The sequence below is a fragment of the Natrix helvetica genome, assembly GCF_964273705.1.
Source record: "Natrix helvetica genome assembly, chromosome: 3".
Lineage (NCBI taxonomy): Eukaryota > Metazoa > Chordata > Lepidosauria > Squamata > Natricidae > Natrix > Natrix helvetica.
The window spans coordinates 122048356-122067228 of NC_138549.1; the positions used below are offsets into that span (position 1 = coordinate 122048356).

Sequence of the window (18873 nt, forward strand, 5' to 3'; positions counted from 1 at the left end):
AATACCACCTCTGCTCCCATGTCTCAGATTGTAGGCATATCAGTTTGGTGTGATTCTGAGCATGCCATCATAAATCAAGGTTCCACGTTAAGGCAAACATTTAAAGCCAACTTTGTAGATTCAGCAAAGAACTGTGGATTAGTTCACATATCCCATTGAGCCAAATGTTATGCTTTGAGTGCATTTTGTGAACCTAGCCAATTATGGTTTTCTCAACAAATCCGGGTTAAAACAATCAGGGCTTTGAGTCCAATCTTGTCTGTCAGAATAAAAGAAAACATTGGTCTGGTTACTCTTGCTCCAAATTCTGATTGGATTCTTGTTCTCAGTAATGGACCAAATCCAAATCCAAGGGTATGTGCAAAGAGCATATCTTCTGACAAACCTGGTTTCACTTACATAGGATTTCGGAGATTAACTGGAGTGGAATTTTCATTGGAACCATGTTGGGGTAAATAGAGATAAATGTATCCTCCTGCTAGGTAAATCTTAATTTCAATACTGTTTTCATGGCATCTGTTTCAGTATTTGAAATTGCATATGTTAATTAATTATGAGAACCAGTTTAGAAATTGGGAGACTGTGAGTTGTAGTCCTGCCTTAGTGACAAAGCTAACTGAGTGATCTTGGTCCAGTCATTTCTCTCAACCCTAAGTGTTGTGGCCTGCCAGCAGACAGTGAGAGGTTGGGGAGGAACACGGGCCAGTCCTGGAGTCTGGGGAAGGCTCGGATAAGGGCTCTGTATCCAAGGCAGAGAGGGGGCCAGAGCTGTATGTCAGTTATCAGCTGCCTTCAGAGGCAGACATCAGTGAGGCAGAGGTCGCTTGGTCCATACTCCAGCAGAGGCTGAATACTCACTACACTTCCAAGCTGTCTAAGCACATCCGCCGGTATGAATTTAATATTCGCAACCAGAAGGAAGGCAAATCAATCAACGAGTACGTTGTGGCGCTACGAAAGGCCGCAGTGTACTGCAAGCTCCGAGACTTTGACGAACTTATTCTTGACCGCATCATATGCGGTGGCGGGACATTAATTTACAGAGGAGGTTACTCGCCAAATCTAACCTCACTCTACAAATTGCCTTGGACGAAGCCAGGGCATCAGAATCGGCTGTCAAGTCAATAGAAACCCTGCAGTGCCAAAGCACTCCACAAGACATGCGAAAGAACACACATGTACATCTCGAGGCTGCAGAGGCTGAGAGCTCAGAAGGCGAAGAAGATGACAGCTGCCGCATGCGCAGTAGCCATGCGCAAATTCGAACAGTGTTTCCCGTCTTGCGCTAGCTGCGGAGGAGACCATGCCCGATCAGCTTGCCATTTCCATGATGCTATCTGCCAGCGCTGCAAGCAAAAGGGGTACATCGCCAAAGTTTGCAGAAGCGAGCACCCCACGACGACCTGGCAGCCAAGAAGCTGATCTAACCGCCAGCAGAGGCCCAACCAAGGGGCATGGCAGAAGCCACCACGGCGCTCAGAGGGCGACACCAGAGTCACCTACCATACCTCAATCGGCCAAGTCCACACTAGGTGGCCAAAAAAGATGAAGGTCACAGTCCTCATCGAGGGCTCTCCATGCAAGATGGAGATCGTCACAGGGTCATCACTGACCATCATGCCATGGTCCACGCTCAAGCAGGCTATCCCTAGCCTGAAGAAGCAGCATCTACAAGCCCCTGACATCCGCCTTCGCGATTACCAGGGGAACCGAGTCCCCATCGTGGGTCAGGGCACCTTCTGGGTGCAATTCAAGAAATACAGTGGCCAGCTCCCAGTGTTGGTGGTCAGCGGCAACCTGCAGAGCCTCCTGGGGATTGACTGGTTCAAAGTCCTGGGCCTAGAAGTGACTGGTATCAATGCCTTGAAAGACAAGAACGCTGAAGCGATCTTTAAGGAGTTCGAGGACGTCTTCGGCACTAGTCTGGGTAAGTATGTGGGGACTCCAATCTCTTTTAATTTGGACCCCAACATAGCCCCCATAAGGCTAAAACCCAGGAGAGTACCTTTCGCTCTCCGCCCCAAAATTGATCTGGAAATTGACAAGCTCGTAGGCCAGGGAATCCTAGAGCTGGTTGACCACGCATGCTGGGAGACCCCTATAGTGACACCTGTCAAATCTGACAGGTCTGTCCACATCTGCGCAGACTACATATGCACAATCAATAAAGTGTTACAACAAAGTGCTTACCCTGTACCCATTGTACAGCATCTACTACATTCTTTAGGCCCCGGCTAAGTATTTGCTAAATTGGACATGGCGCAAGCATACCAACAATTGCCTGTAGTTGGCGCTACGGTGGAGGCCCAAACCATTGTGAAGCACAGGGGTGCATTCAAATGTCACTGCTTGCAATTTGGAGTTAGTATTGCCCCTGGACTGTTCCAAAGCATCATGGAATGGCTTTTGCAGGGGATTCCAGGAGTCGTCCTCTATTTTTATGACATCTTGGTATCGGCTGCAAATGAGGCACAACTTTTCAAACATTTGTGAACTGTTTTGACCAGAATTCGAGACAAAGCCCTCCATCTCAAAAAAGAAAAACGCCAAATTAATGTGCCAAGGGTTGAATTCTTAGGGTACCTAATCAATGGCTCTGGGATTCACCCGACCACTAAAAAAATTCAAGCAATCCAGATGCTCCTACACCTCGCAATCAAACCGGGCAGCAGGCGTTCCTTGGGCTCCTTAATTTCTCCAGCGTCTTTCTTAAACAGAAAGCCACCGTTGCTGAGCCCTTACATCGTCTCCTGGCAAAGAATGCGAAGTAGTCCTGGGGCAGAGCCGAGGATGCCGCATTTGCCATGGTAAAAAGACTTCTCTCAGCAGACGCGTTCCTGGTGCAGTACAGCCAGACCCTGCCACTGGGGCTGACCTGTGATGCTTCCCCGTTTGGCATCAGGATTGTCCTCAGCCACCGCATGCCCAAGGAAACCGAGGCTCTCATAGCCTTTTACTCTAGGACCTTGTCCGCTGCCGAGCAGAACTACAGCCAGCTGGACCGTGAGGCTTTGGCTGCAGTGGCCAGTGTAAAAAGGTTCCATGAGTACCTATATGGCCGTGATTTCGAACTAATTATGGACCACAAACCGCTACTGGGCTTGCTGGCTGGGGACCGACCTACTCCTGTGTCATTATCACCGCGGATGACCAGATGGACCATTTTCTTAGCTGCCTACTCCTACTGCCTCATCCACTGACCAGGCTCCACTTTGGGGCACACCGACACTTTGAGCCACTGCCCGCTGCCAAAAATTCTTGCTGACCCTACCCCTGAGACACCATTTTTCTCATTGACTGCTTAGAGACTGGTCCTGTCTCGTCTAATGACGTTGCCCGCCACTCTGTAAAAGACTCTGCCATCAAACAATTTTTTAACTGGGTGTGAAGGGGGTGGCCTAATGGGCCTGTTGGGTCTGATTTCAAAATGTACCATTGTAAGCATGATGAATTGTCTGTTGTTAATGGCTGTTTGCTGTGGGGGGACCGGGTCGTTGTTCCACCCAAACTGTGCATTGTACTATTAGAGGTTTTACACGTAGGGCATCCTGGAATTGTCAGGATGAAGTCTTTGGCCAGGAATTATGTGTGGTGGCCTAACATGAACAGGGAGATCGAAGAATGGGTGGCTACCTGCACACCGTGCCAGGAGTCCAGACCAGCTCCCCCAGAGGCGCCCGCTAAGGAGTGGGAGTAACCTCAAGCACTGTGGTCTAGGGTGCACATTGATTTTGCTGGCCCAGTTCATGGCCACACTTCCCTCGTAGTTGTGGATGCCTACTCAAAATGGCTAGAGGAAGTCCTGATGACCTCCACTACGGCAGAAGCAGTCATCAAGGTACTACAGAGACTTTTCTCCATGCACAGTCTGCCCAACGTCCTGGTCTCTGTCAATGGGCCCCCAATTCACAGCCATGCAATTTGAGACCTTCTTAGCAGCTCAGGGAATCAGACATGCCCTGGTCGCGCCATTCCATCCAGCCTCCAATGGTCAGGCGGAGAGAATGGTGAGATCTGCAAAAGAGGCCCTATCTAGGATGGACCCAGGTGATTGGCAAACACGGGTTGACCACTATTTGCTAATTGAACACATCACACCCAGTGCCACTACAGGGAGAAGCCCCTCCGAGCTTTTCATGGGTCGTTGGCTAAGGTCCCACTTAGACCGGCTATGCCCAAACTATTTTGCGGCATCACCTCTTGACTCCACAAGCAAAATTCTGAACTTTAGCATAGGGGATTCAGTGTATGCCCACAACTATGCCGGGGGAACTCTGTGAATTCCTGCCACAGTGATAGGCATCATCAGGCCTCGCTCTTATCTCGTAGAGTTCAAGGGTGGTCGGAATTGGAGAAGGCACATTGACCAATTCCGTGGCTGCCTCTCCAACTCCACTCTTAGGCAGCCAGAGGTAACTCCTGCTCGAGTTAGCCAAAGCCCTACCCAAAAGGAGCACGAAGTCACTCCTTCCACAGCCAACTCAAACCCAAAGTCACCGGGATACTTAGCTTCTTGTGTTGCAGGCTTGCATCGAGCTCCGAGCAAATCGGCTCTAGAAGCTCCAGCCGCGGCCTGTGAAAGGTCCAGGAGCTTCCACCAAGTGGAGCTGCGGAACAAACAGGTCCATCTGACCTGTCCAAAGAACACCCTCCGACTGAACTGCCCAGGTCAGGCAGAGCTACCAAAAAGCCTGCCTACCTGCATGACTATGTGACCTGTAGGATTACTCCATCTAAGAGGGGAGGGGTGTTAGATGCTAGCTTCAGCTATAGTGGTTTCCACCAAGGTCCTCTGTTCCAGCAGGAACAGAGGTTTAATCTCATTGGTTGAAGGGTCTGACAGCTCCCTATAAAAGGGCTGCTGTCAGACTCAACCTTCGCTGGATTGTACGTAGTTGCTACTGAGCTAATAAAGAGCTGTTGTTACCGTTAGCTGTTGTTTCCATTGCCCAATTTAACACAGACGAACAGCTGGAACCTGTTTCCAGGGAGAACAGTTACTTGGGAGTAAGGCCACAGGTGGACAATGAATGGCCCCTCCCGGAGGAAATAAAAGAGGAGCGAAAGAGGAGTGGAGTTTGCAGGAGACAATTAGTTCGCTTAATTGGTTGGTGACTCTCCGAGACTCCTTGCCAAGTTTTGCAGATATCGGCCTGGCAGCTCTCCAAGCCAGTTAAGGTCTGTGACTGTAAATCCTTCCTTGAAAGACTTTGTTGGATGTGAATGAGCAAAGTTCACAATAAATTAATAAAAGGGATTTTTGTTGGAACATGGAGTTTGCTTCATGCTCTTGGTAGGAACACTAAAAAGGAGGCAATGGCAAACCACTCCTGAAAAACCTGTAGAAGCTGAAGCAGTTTTTCTAGCCACTAACAATCAGTGTTGACTTGAAGACAAGAACATACAAAATTAACCATACCTATCTTACACCATATCTAATTTGTTCCCATCTATGACAGGAAAGGGGGATCCATTCACGTGGAGGAAAGGCAGCCATATAGAAAACTCTCTTCCCTGTTCCACTGTCAGATTTAGACTTGGAGGCCCTAAGATTGGAGGCCCTTTGATATAAAGTTACACCAGAAGGTCTCAGTAAGGTTGTATACTGAAACAGGACATTAGGTTGCTACAAAAACATTGGAAACATCTAATTATTTCATAGCAAGTCATTTAAAGAGACAAATACAAATTAGCTTCAAATGAAGGTACAGTATTTACTGATTAGGAGCTTATCGTTTGTCTTGATCTCTCTCACAGATTATAATAGTCTATCCTGGAAACAATACCTGAATTTTTGAAACAACAATAACAACAACAACACCCCACTCCCGAAAAACCAAAATCTACCCTGAAATTTTGTGAGGCTCTGCAAATCGTGAAGCCCTAAGCTATACCTTGTTTTGCTTATGCTTAAATCTGGCACTGCCCTACTCAGTAGTTGTGTCCCAACTTCTGGGATGAACTTTGATCTAATAGGTCTTCCTTGAACAAGTAGGAAGCTAACCACCTCCACCAAATTAATTATGCTGGTTCTGCCAATGTCCCTATTAGGAGGAAAGACTGTCATAGGTAATTCATTAGCATCACACTAATCTTTCCCATCCATACTGTTTGGATACCTGATAAATGCTCTATTGATTAGATAATTTCCATCAACGGAAGAAGATGCCTAATTTAATGAAAAGAAGGACTAGGTGAGACATGATAGCAGTGTTCCAATATCTCAGGGGTTGCCACAAAGAAGAGGGATCTTGGAATCCTAGTGGACAACCATTTAAATATGAGCCAGCAGTGTGCAGCAGCTGCCAAAAAAGCCAACACAATTCTAGGCTACATAAACAGAGGGATAGAATCAAGATCACGTGAAGTGTTAATACCACTTTATAATGCCTTGGTAAGGCCACACTTGGAATACTGCATTCAGTTTTGGTCACCACGATATGAAAAGAAAAGATATGGAGACTCTACAAAGAGTGCAGAGAAGAGCAACAAAGATGATTAGGGAACTGGAGACTAAAACATATGAAGAACAGTTGCAGGAACTGGGTATGTCTAGTTTAATGAAAAGAAGGACCAGGTGAGACATGATAGCAGTGTTCCAATATTTCAGGGGTTGCCACAAAGAAGAGGGAGTCAAACTATTCTCCAAGGCACCTGAGGGCAGAACAAGAAGCAATTGGTGGAAACTAATCAAGGAGAGAAGCAACTTAGAACTGAGGAGAAATTTCCTGACAGTGAGAACAATTAATCAGTGGAACAGCTTGCCTCCAGAAGTTGTGAATGCCCCAACACTGAAAGACTTAAAGAAGATGTTGGATAGCCATTTGTCTGAAACGGTATAGGGTTTCCTGCCTAGACAGGGGGTTGGACTAGAAGACCCCCAAGGTCCCTTCTAACTCTGCTATTGTATTGTATTGTAAGAGAGAAAAATGCAAATGAAACTTCGAATGGAACTTTAAAAAAAAAAAGGTAGATCCAGCCCAGGAATTTAATTTGCTGGGAAATACTTCGAAACTTTGGGTACTTTACCGATCACAAAGCATCCGTTGGGCAACACAATTCAGTGGCCCATTCCAGCATGCAACTCCAGGATTTCATTTTGATTTTCTTGCTTACTTTCTTTTTGAATGGACAATGCAGCACAATGCCCAGTCTGACTCTGAATTTGCAAAAATGCCCCTACCTTAGCCGTGGGTCAAACTAGAAGCAGCAACAGCTTTTCAGTCAGCACAAATATGTATGTATATATATATATATATATATATATATATATATATATATATATATATATATATATATATATATGTGTGTGTGTGTGTGTGTGTGTGTGTGTGTGTGTGTGTGTGTGTGTGTGTGTGTGTGTTGTATTTGTGCTGATATATATATATATATATATATAAATCCACAGTCCCACAATACTTACGGTCATCACTGTGCACAATCTGGAAGTTCTTAACCGAAGCATGTGTAACTCTTCCATGGAAGTTCAGCACGTAAGACTGAGTTTCATCGTTCCATACAGGGGCTTTGTTATGCAGCTCAATTAAACTGTCCATTATCTTATTTTGCCATCTCATGAGTAACCCATCATTATCCTAGGAAATTGTGAGAAAAACCATTACCACAAGTAATTCAAAAATATATCTTCTTAAATATTTATTTGGTTATATTTGCATGAAGAAATAATACATGTACATACAATTGATACTCACGGTGTACATCACAAGAAGTCCTCTAATATTTTTGAGCATAATTACAGTGACATCTTAGCCTTGGCTCCTCTTAAAAGTTGCGCCGCGAAACCTGATATTAATATACTAAGTATACACATACTTGTTCCTCCAGGTTTCACCAGTGGAGTTCAAGGGAGCTTGAGAAGGATAATATCCACATATAAATTATATATCAAAGCTTGCAATCCTTTGCTTAGCTTTTGTCAACCTGGTGCATATTGACTAGGAATATTGGAGTGCCAACTTAGTTGGAGGTCACAGATCAAGAAAGATGACCTTTCCTCAGATTTCAGAATCCATGTTTTCTGTGCTATGAATGTTTTGAAGAAAGAATTGCGTGCATAGTGATTCCTTCATGTATTCCTTCCTTCATCCGAAGCCCTGAGATAATCATTTTATTTTAAACTATATATATGAGGTTTATTCTTTGGAAGGAGCTGGCCAAACAGGGATTTTAAGACATATCTTCATATCAAGCTAGATGACATAATAAGTGCTTATATAGTGTTTGATTCACTCAGTCTTGTTTTGTCAATGGAAACACTTCACCATTTATATTGTTGGTTGAGATCCTTAGCTGCAGAGCATTTTCCTGCAACTTAATGCTTTCTATATGTATTAAAATACAGCTTTTAATGCTTTCCAACCATGATGGGAATTGCTATTCCACACACCTGGAGGATGCCAAGTTCAGGAAGATTGTTTTTGAAATAAAGCATTGGAAACACCCTTACATCTCCTATTCTAAAAGAAAGTCCTGCATTTTATATTTTTGCTGACACAAAATTTCATGGCAAAAATGCAGCACGCTTTGTGATTAAGTGCCTCTCTGCACACTTGGATATTTTATTTTACTAAGCATGAAAAGCAGAACATCAGAGAAATGGCAACTTGGTGTCTACAAACATTGGGATTACTTAGAAGTAATGAAATCTTGTATGAAAGTTTATGTGTAACTTACATTTCGGGGACGGATTGGCACCCTTTCATTATCAGAATCCATTCCAGGAATGACCACTGTCATTTTTCGAGGTCCTTTGAAACCTAATACATTTGTCTCCTGAAATAGAAATACCACAACGTTCATAACTGAGTTACCATCATGTATCTCCACAACATGATCAACTTCAGCTGATCCTTAACAGTTTAAAGCCATTTTTCTGCTAGCCTGAAGCCTTACATTGCACATGTCTCAGTAGTTCTAAAACCCAAGATTGAGTGTCCCCACACATATATGAAAGAAAAGAGAAAAAGAAGGAATTGAATAAGGAAGGGAACGTGTCACACCTGCCCCTGCCAATCTGCTTCCTTATCTCATCTCCTTTTCCACCCCAACCTTTGATGCTGCTTTCCCCCACTCTCTACCACTGGGAGGTTGCTGCTTTCACCATTAGGGAATGCTGTGAAAATCCTGCCCCCTTGGTGCCCCAGAAAAGATGCTTGTGGAATGGTGTGAAGCCCAGTCTCTACTTTTCAGAAACACAGGCGGTGTTACAAGACGGATGTCTTTCTGTGGGTCACCTCCCCTGACCAGAGGACTTAAAATTCTCCATTGGTTTCTTCCTGCCTCAAATCCCTGGAGAATCATTGATGAAAACTCTCAACCAACATGTATGTCTTGAACTGTTAGTTTGATAGAATCCACTACATTGTAATAAAGTGGCAATATGGCCTACTTAAGTGGAACAGGGTGGTTCAAGAAATATGCAGATATAAAATTTAACTAGCACGATACATTCCCTGACCATCTAAATTAAATTGTTTCTTTGCAGATGACAATTCCTTTAGTGGAAAAAAAAATCTACAAATTAAATTATTCCTAACCACAACATATAGAACAGACATTCCTTCTTTTCTTCATATTGTAGTATACTTTTACTGGCATTTGGATCAAGCTATATAGCTGTCAGGGATGATTTTTGCAGTGAATGGAAAATTCTTAAAATTCCTTGGTACTGATAAGCAATCTGCCATCTTGGTATGGATTAGTCTACTGGCTGCCTATTAAGTAGAAGTTTAATGGGGAAATAGTTCACAGAATGATTCCTTACATAAATAACAGCTGCAAGCTCCTGGCGTACATTGGACCAGTCGGCATTTGCTCTGTCTGGATTTACACCGTTGTCAAACACCGAGAATCGAGTACCCATTAAATTGGATCTAAAAGAAAAGATGGAAATCAGGCTGGTAGGACAAAAAAAGGGGCAAAAATTGCACAACACCACACTTCAATCTGAACAAGTGTAGTTTCTTTGGAATGTCATTTTACATTATACGCTGAAGTAGCTCCAACAAATCTATTAGGTTTTCAGGATGAGATAGAAGAAGGGAATGGAAAGGTCACTCAATCAGGGCCTCTGCTACATTTCTAAACTCTGGGCCTATGAAATTGTGACATGCATGCCTCTCCCTTTTCCTTGGCTAAAACCTGCCCAACCACTGTTTCCTCTCTGCCCCCAGGGATGATCTCTGTTACAATCTGATAGCAAGATCTGTCTGGTTTGTTAGTTTATGCACTAGCTTGATTATCGTTTTGGATCTAAGAAGTCCTGAGTTATGACCTGAGACAATACAATACAATACAATAGCAGAGTTGGAAGGGACCTTGGAGGTCTTCTAGTCCAACCCCCTGCCTAGGCAGGAAACCCTATACCGTTTCAGACAAATGGCTATCCAAAATCTTCTTAAAGACTTCCAGTGTTGGGGCATTCACAACTTCTGGAGGCAAGTTGTTCCACTGATTAATTGTTCTAACTGTCAGGAAATTTCTCCTCAGTTCTAAGTTGCTTCTCTCCTTGATTAGTTTCCACCCATTGCTTCTTGTTCTGCCCTCAGGTGCTTTGGAGAATAGTTTGACTCCCTCTTCTTTGTGGCAACCCCTGAGATATTGGAACATTGCTATCATGTCTCACCTAGTCCTTCTTTTCATTAAACTAGACATACCCAGTTCCTGCAACTGTTCTTCATATGTTTTAGTCTCCAGTTCCCTAATCATCTTTGTTGCTCTTCTCTGCACTCTTTGTAGAGTCTCCATATCTTTTCTTTTCATATCGTGGTGACCAAAACTGAATGCAGTATTCCAAGTGTGGCCTTACCAAGGCATTATAAAGTGGTATTAACACTTCACGTGATCTTGATTCTATCCCTCTGTTTATGTAGCCTAGAATTGTGTTGGCTTTTTTGGCAGCTGCTGCACACTGCTGGCTCATATTTAAATGGTTGTCCACTAGGATTCCAAGATCCCTCTCACAGTTACTACCATTGAGCAAGGTATCACCTATACTGTACCTATGCATTTTGTTTTTCTTGCCTAAATGTAGAACCTTACTTTTTTCACCATTTAATTTCATTTTAATTTCAAGTTTGTCAAGATCCTTCTGTATCTTAAGCCTATCTTCTGGAGCGTTGGCTATTCCTGCCATTTTGGTGTCATCTGCAAATTTGATGAGTTCCCCATTTATCCCTTCATTCAAATCATTGATGAAGATGTTCTGACAACTCTCTGCTTAAGAAGAAGAGGAGCCTTCCTTCCTTCCTTTGTTCCTTTCTTCTTCCTTCTTTCCTTCCTTTCTTTCTGCCTCCCTCCCTCCTTTCTTTCTGCCTTCCTTCTTTCCTTCCTTCCTTCCTTTCTTCTTCCTCCCTCCCTCCCTCCTTTCATTCCTTCCTTCCTTCCTTTTTCATAAAAGCAGCTATAACAAAAGTCTGAGCTTTACCCTTTGGTAAGATAGGCAACCGCCATAGCCAAATAACCAAGATACGTTGCCTCCGTGGCCAAGCCCTATTCTTTTTCCATTGCAAGACTAGTGAGTAATGTCTGGTGCTGTCAATATAAATTTCTAGTGGGATAAGTGAAAGAAAATAATGGGTGAGTTTCCTGGCTCTCTTCCTCCTCCCACTAAATGTCACCTGCTAGTGGAAAAACAGCCGCTAATTCTGCCCTTAATGTGAGGTGGGGTGGGGCAAATATATAAGTACTTTGAACAGCAGGCTTAGCCACCTGTCAGCTTGTCTGACTAACTATATTGTGCAATCAGATCACTCTCCAGAAGCCTTGTGTTTTGTCACTCCTGCAGCCCTAAGCCATGACGGCCATAGAGAGCAGCGCCCAGCAACCAGAGGAGGGATGTGTGTGTGTGAGCCAATAGCTAAATGTGACTTTAAGCTGTCTCAGCTGTGGGGCAATGAAAGAGCAACGAAACTGAAGAAGTAGGAAAGCAGATTGTCCGATCTGAGTTAGAACTGCCCGGAAACTGAATTTAATTCACACACAGCGTTATTAATGAAATATGATGAGATATATTTCTGTACTAAAACTTAAATGGATCTCTAAGGAAGCATTTACCAAATCAGTTTTTCAGTTCTGATCAAAATAAATTATATTTGTTAGATCTGGGCAGCGAGAGGACAGACTGCGGACACGAAGTGACTTATCAGCTCTTTATTAATAGTAGTAGTGATCCAGCTTGCTCTGTGGTCGGAGGGTTCCCCTTTTATAGGGATCGGGTACGCCCCTCGACCAATCAGAACGATACCTGCTTCCCGCTGTAGCAGCGGACCAGAGGGGAGACTTGCCACGATATATGCTAATATCTAACACCCCTCCCCTCCTAGACGGAACGTTGCGGTAGGTAACATAGTCTTTTAGGTATGTTGGGGGTTGCCTTACTCGGGAGGAACGTCGTGGTTCTGGTTGGTCAGAAATGGTTTCCGGATCGGATGCTTTTCCCGTTCCACGTTCGGGAGGTTTCGTACCCTCGTTGCTAGGGCGTTCCGGAGTCTGCTCGGTTGCGTTGCCTGGGGTTTGCTCTGCTTCGTGCGTGCTTTCTTGTTCCGAGCTTGGTTCGCAGGTGTCGTAGTTTTCTATGATGGGGCTCTCGCGTGGCTGACTTCCTGTAGGCAGGAAAATCTCATCTTCGTTTCGAAGGTCTGAGTGCGCTAGGCGACCCCGAAATTGATCGATGTGCCTTTTCCAGTTCCCCCCATCTTCCAGTTCCAGCAGATACGATCGTGGACCCGTGATGCCAATGACCTTTGCCGGCATCCACAATGTTCCCCCTGCATAGTTGTGGGCGTATACTGAATCCCCTATGCTAAAAGACCGAATTTTGCTTGTGGAGTCTGGGGGAGCTGTGGCAGAGTAATTTGGGTGAAGACGGTCCAGGTGAGACCGTAGATGGCGGCCCATGAGTAGTTCAGCGGGGCTCCTACCCGTCGTTGCACTTGGGGTGATATGCTGAATTAAAAGGTAATGATCAATGCGTGTTTGCCAATCATCTGGACCCATCCTAGCGAGGGCCTCTTTTGCGAATCGTACCATTCTCTCCGCCTGTCCATTTGATGCCGGATGGAATGGCGCAACGAGGGCGTGCCGAATTCCCTGACCTGCTAGATATGTCTCAAATTGCATGGCCGTGAACTGGGGCCCGTTATCGGAGACCAGGAGGTCGGGCAGGCCATGGGTGGCGAAAAGTCGCCGTAGAACCTTAATGACTGCCTCTGCCGTGGTTGAAGTCATTAGGACTACTTCTAGCCATTTTGAGTATGCATCCACAACTATAAGGAAAGTCTGACCTTGGAATGGCCCTGCGAAGTCGATGTGTATTCGCGACCAGGGTGCTTTAGGTTTCTCCCATTCTGTGGCGGGCGCTTCCGGGGGTGCTGGTCTCGATTCCTGGCATGGGTCGCAAGTGGCCACCCACTCCTCTATTTCTTTGTCCATGTTTGGCCACCAAACATAACTTCTTGCTAACGCCTTCATCCTAACAATCCCCGGATGACCCACATGTAAAGCATCTAATACATTCCTACGTAACGCATACGGAATAACAACTCGATCCCCCCACAATAAACACCCTTGCAACACTGAGAGTTCGTCCCGTTTTGACCAAAACACTTTGAATTCCGGGCCCACGTTTCCCTTCGGCCACCCCCTCCAAACCCAAGTTTGAACTTGCTTTATTAAATTGTCTTTAGAGGAGAACCTTGCAACGTCGTATGAAGAAACCGGTCCAGAGTCCAAACAGTCAATGAGCAATACCGGTACTTCTGGAGTGGGGTCTGGCAGAATGTCAGGTAATGGGCAACGGCTGAGTGCGTCTGCGTGTCCGAGAGTGGAGCCCGGTCGATGAATCAATTTGTATGAGTACGCAGCCAGGAAAACAGTCCACCTGGTCATGCGTGGAGAAAGGGAGACCGGAGTGGGGCGGTTTCCCGCCAAAAGTCCCAACAACGGTTTGTGATCTGTAATTAGTTCAAAATCGCGGCCGTAGAGGTATTCGTGGAAACGTTTTACTCCAGCTACAGCAGCCAGCGCTTCCCTGTCCATTTGGCTGTAATTCCTTTCGGCCGATGAAAGAGTCCTGGAGTAGAAGGCGATGGGCGCTTCTTTTCCGTCGGGCATCCTGTGGCTGAGGACTGCTCCAACTCCGAAGGGTGATGCGTCGCAGGTCAATACCAGCGGTAGGGTCTGGCTGTATTGGACAAGCAGTGAGTCAGTGGTGAGCAGGCGCTTTACCCCGGCGAAAGCTGCAGCTTCGGATCGTCCCCATTTCCATGGTGCGTTCCTCTGGAGTAGACGGTGTAGTGGCTCAGCAACGGTCGCCTTCTGCCTCAGAAAAACGCTGTAGAAGTTAAGTAGTCCGAGGAAGGCCTGCAACTCGGTCTGATTTCGTGGTGTGGGGGCATCCTGGATCGCCTTAATTTTCTTTGAAGTGGGGTGTATTCCCTGACCATCGATTCTATAACCCAGGAATTCTACGCTAGGCACGTTAATTTGGCATTTTTCCTTTTTTAGGCGGAGACCCTTTTCTCTGATTCTGGCCAAAACAGTTCTGACTCTTTTATTTAATTGCTCCTCATTTGCAGCGGACACCAAGATGTCGTCAAAATAGGGGACGACTCCCGGTATCCCTTGCAAAAGTCGTTCCATGACGCTCTGGAACAATCCTGGGGCAATGCTCACGCCGAATTGTAGCCGGTTGCATTTGAATGCTCCTCTATGCGTCACTATAGTTTGGGCCTCCGCTGTGGCGCTATCCACTGGCAGTTGCTGGTAAGCTTGTGCCATGTCTAATTTAGCAAATACCTTTCCTGGCCCCAACGAGTGCAATAAGTGCTGTACTACAGGCACAGGATATGCGCTCTGTTGTAGCGCGACATTAATTGTGCATTTATAGTCCGCGCAGATGCGGACTGATCCGTCTGGTTTGACTGGGGTCACGATGGGTGTTTCCCAGCGCGCGTGATCCACCGGCTCAAGGATTCCTTGCTCCACTAACTTATCTATTTCCTTATCTATTTTTGGGCGGAGTGCAAAAGGCACTCGTCTCGGTTTAAGTCAGATTGGCGCCACTTTGGGGTCTAAATTGAATGATATTGGTTTACCCACATACTTACCAAGACCGGGGCTGAACACATCCTCGAACTCCTTAAAAATCTGTTCAGCGCTGCTGTTTCTCACGGCGTTGATTCCGGTGACTTCTAACCCCAGGGCTTCAAACCAATCAAGCCCCAGGAGGTTCTGTAATGGCGCGCTGGCGATGGTCACGGGCAGCTGGGCTTCGATGTCCTTGAAACGGATTTGGAATGTGCCTTGGCCCACGATGGGGACTTGGTTCCCCTGGTAGTCTCGTAGCAGGACGTCTGGAGCGCGTAGTTGGCTCTTTCTGAGGCTAGGGATAGCCTGTTTCATGGATGCCCATGAAATAATCGTCAGGGTCGATCCTATGTCAACTTCTAGCTCGCAAGGTGAGCCCTCCAAGAGGACTGTGACTCTCAGCCTTTTTGGCCGTTTAGGGCGGACCTGATGTATTGTGGTGAGATACGTTCGCAACTCCTCTCTCTGGGTCAACTCTATCTCATCGTCTACATCCTGAAAATACTCTCGTTGAGCGTCTTGATAGGACGCTCTTTCAGCTCTTTGTGTGTATTCTCTCTGGGGATACGCTCGCTCAGCTCCTTGTGAGTAATCTCTCTGGGGATACGCTCGCTCAGCTCTTTGGGAATTTTCTCTCTGGGTATACACTTGTGGATTTCTCTCTGGGCGCCCTTTCTGATTTCGCCAAGCCCCTGGGTTGGGCTTCTGTTGGCGGTACATGGGTGGCTGCCATGAGGCAGGGACTCCGCTCCGGCACACTCGTGCGATGTGCCCAAGTTTGTTGCAGTGCGAACAAACAACGTTCCTGAACCTACAAGTAGACCTGGGGTGATTCCCTCCGCAACTTGCGCAGGGCGGCAAACGGGATCCGGGTCTCCCCCCAGGCCTCAAGTGACTGCTCTGCATCATGTGACTGTCCTCGAACTCGGGATTCTCGTAGTCGGGGCTTGTGTCCTCGTAGTGTACTCTGGTTTGTCTTGGTGCTGGCTGGTTTACGTTGGCCCCTCGTTGTATGGTCACCGATGATTTCTCCGCTGACTCGGACGCTCTTGCTTCGTTTAGCGCTATCTGTAGGGTTAAATTCGGGTTTGCCAACAGCTTCTTTTGTAGTGAAATGTCTCTTAACCCACAGATGAGCTGCGCTAAGATGTGCTCGTCCAGATCCCTGAACTCGCAGTGAGTTGCTGCTTTTCGTAGGGCTGCAACATATTGATTTATGGATTCTCCCGCCTTCTGGTTCCTTGTGTTGAATTCCTTGCGGCAGACATGGCGGGAAGGTTTTGGCACGTAATGAGTTTGCAGGGCCTGTTGCAACGCCGTCCACGATACTGCCTGTATTGGAGTAGGCGCGGTGAGGTCTCTGGCCGTATTGAAGACTTCCTTTCCGCAGTAGCCGAGGAAGATGTTTTTCTTCCTCGTGTCGGTGATCCCCGTGTATTCGTTCGCTTCGAGGAAACACTCGAAACGAATCATGAAGGCTTCCCATTCGTCGTTTGCTGGGTCGAAAGGAGCGGGGGGAGCATGCATCGCCATCTTCTCTGTTTGAATTTGCCGCGCTGCGGTGATCTGAGATGGCTGCCGGAATTTCTGCCGAATTCCTGGGCTGGATCAAATCCGGAGATTCTGGAGGTAGCGTTCTTCGTTCTATCTGCTTCTCGATCCCACCTTCGTCGCCAATGTTAGATCTGGGCAGCGAGAGGACAGACTGCGGACACGAAGTGACTTATCAGCTCTTTATTAATAGTAGTAGTGATCCAGCTTGCTCTGTGGTCGGAGGGTTCCCCTTTTATAGGGATCGGGTATGCCCCTCGACCAATCAGAACGATACCTGCTTCCCGCTGTAGCAGCGGACCAGAGGGGAGACTTGCCACGATATATGCTAATATCTAACAATATTAAACATAAAATGTCACAAAGTATAGATTAAAAATATTGTTTATATATTGAGCCTGCACTATTTATTGTGAAGTAACACCACTTCTATAACACCTGACAACTTCCACAGCCTGAGGCTATGCATGAGAATACTCAACATTGGAATCCAAACCCATCTGGAAGGCACTAGACCAGAGGTTGCTGGACTACTGCTTCCCAAATACAGTTCCCTGGAGACTATAGGTATTTTTTGTTCTATCCCCCCACCCCCACCCCTCGCCCGGAAGCTGTGAAAAACTGTTAGAAATCTACAACGTTCTTCTTCCAAATGACAGTTCTGTAAAGATAAGATTTATTAAACTACTTAGATTGCCTATCAAATCTGTAATGGGTTGAGTAGAATATTTGGTAAAGTTTGAGCTCACTTCAGGCAATTAACTTAGGGTGGTGTGAAAGGGCAATACAATTACTACGATTGCAACTCTAAATGTCTGTGATGAAGAAGAGATGCTGCTTGCAAGCTTTTCTGCCCTAAACAAGTGATTCACTGGGTAGCATTTGTTTCTTCGTTCTAACAAAAAACTGCGATATGATCTGCTTTGTAGTAGAGATTGGTTTCTCCTTGGCTCAAGACACTTTAATTTACATCCCTAACCTGCAGGATTATCTGTGCTAAGAACTATTGAAACGGTAAATAAAAACTTTAATTGGTACATCCCACCACTGTGCTGCACAGAAGGGCTTTTAATGGCAGAGGCAGCATATATCTGTCCGCTGAAACTCTCAGAGCCATGAGGGCAAGACAGTTAGTATTCTAAAATGTCCCCGAATTCAGGGGTGGACTGCTGGGGGTCTGCAGGTGTTTGGGAGAACCTCCAGCTAAGGTTCTGTGCAGTTCAGAGAACCCCCAAATTCCAATCCTGGCTGGCCACGGCCACCCCTCCCTGCCCCTCTCAGGAGTCCCCACGCGGCGTTTTGGATGCAGGTAAGTGCAGGGCACGCACAGAAGCCCAGGGAGGGTGAAAAATGGGCCTACCGGAAGTTCGAGAAGGCTGGAAACAGTCCCATTTCGGGCCTCCAGAGGAGCCTGGGGAGGCCTCTTTCGCCCTCCCAAAGGTGCAAGGAAAGCCTCCGGAGCCCAGGAAAGGCAAAAATGCCCCCCTCTGTAGTGCAGGAGGCAACTAGGCCACGCCCACCATGGCTATGCCCACCCAGCAACCAGGCAGAGAACCCCTTGCTAAAATTTTTGAAGCCCACCCATGCCTGAATTGACTTGTCAATGTTGTGAATGTTCCTTCTCTTGGAAATAGTAAGACAGATGGTGTGATGTTTTGCTCTCACAACAATAGCTTAGGAATGCATGTATTATATGGTTCATACGTTTCCAAAAGACTAAGGAAAGGGGGGGAAATACATAGAACAGTGTATGACAAATTGTACATATTTTTCATCATTTTACATTCTTCCCAAGTGTTATCCAATATCCAGGGTTTTTATCTGTGTGGCAAAGTGAAGTCACCACCTGGGGTTAACAAGCATTTCTTTCTGTCTGGGATCCAAAGTTTTGGTGCAACCTGCAAAAGGGGGGGAGGTGTAAAACAGCCCCATCTCCTCCTTAATCGGGGATTTTTTTTATAAAAGGGAAAATCAAAAACAAGCATGCGTGTGGTGCAGTAATGGTTTCCTCTTATCTTCACTTCTGGTTCAGAACCGGAAGCATTCGCATGCGACACTTTTGCACATGCACAGAACCTTCTGTCCATGTGCAGAGCGTCTGTGATGACATCTGGGTGGGTGGGCAGAGCCTCCCGCCACCGCTGCTACCCAGTTTGCCCAAACTGGGGCCAACCGGCCGAATACCACCTCTGATGTGGTACCTGGGTGTGTTGA

General features: G+C 46.2%; 1 protein-coding gene across 1 annotated transcript in view; it reads right to left on the reverse strand.

Annotated features, from left to right (window-relative positions):
• TULP1 (TUB like protein 1) overlaps nucleotides 1-18873 on the reverse strand; it is a 38393-nt gene that overhangs the window by 3239 nt on the left and 16281 nt on the right. Inside the window, exons 7-9 of the mRNA XM_081947065.1 lie at nucleotides 9785-9893; nucleotides 8695-8793; nucleotides 7424-7595 (exon numbers count right to left, since the gene is read on the reverse strand). Coding sequence (XP_081803191.1) covers nucleotides 7424-7595; nucleotides 8695-8793; nucleotides 9785-9893 — 380 coding nt within the window. The remainder of the gene's footprint in view (nucleotides 1-7423; nucleotides 7596-8694; nucleotides 8794-9784; nucleotides 9894-18873) is intronic.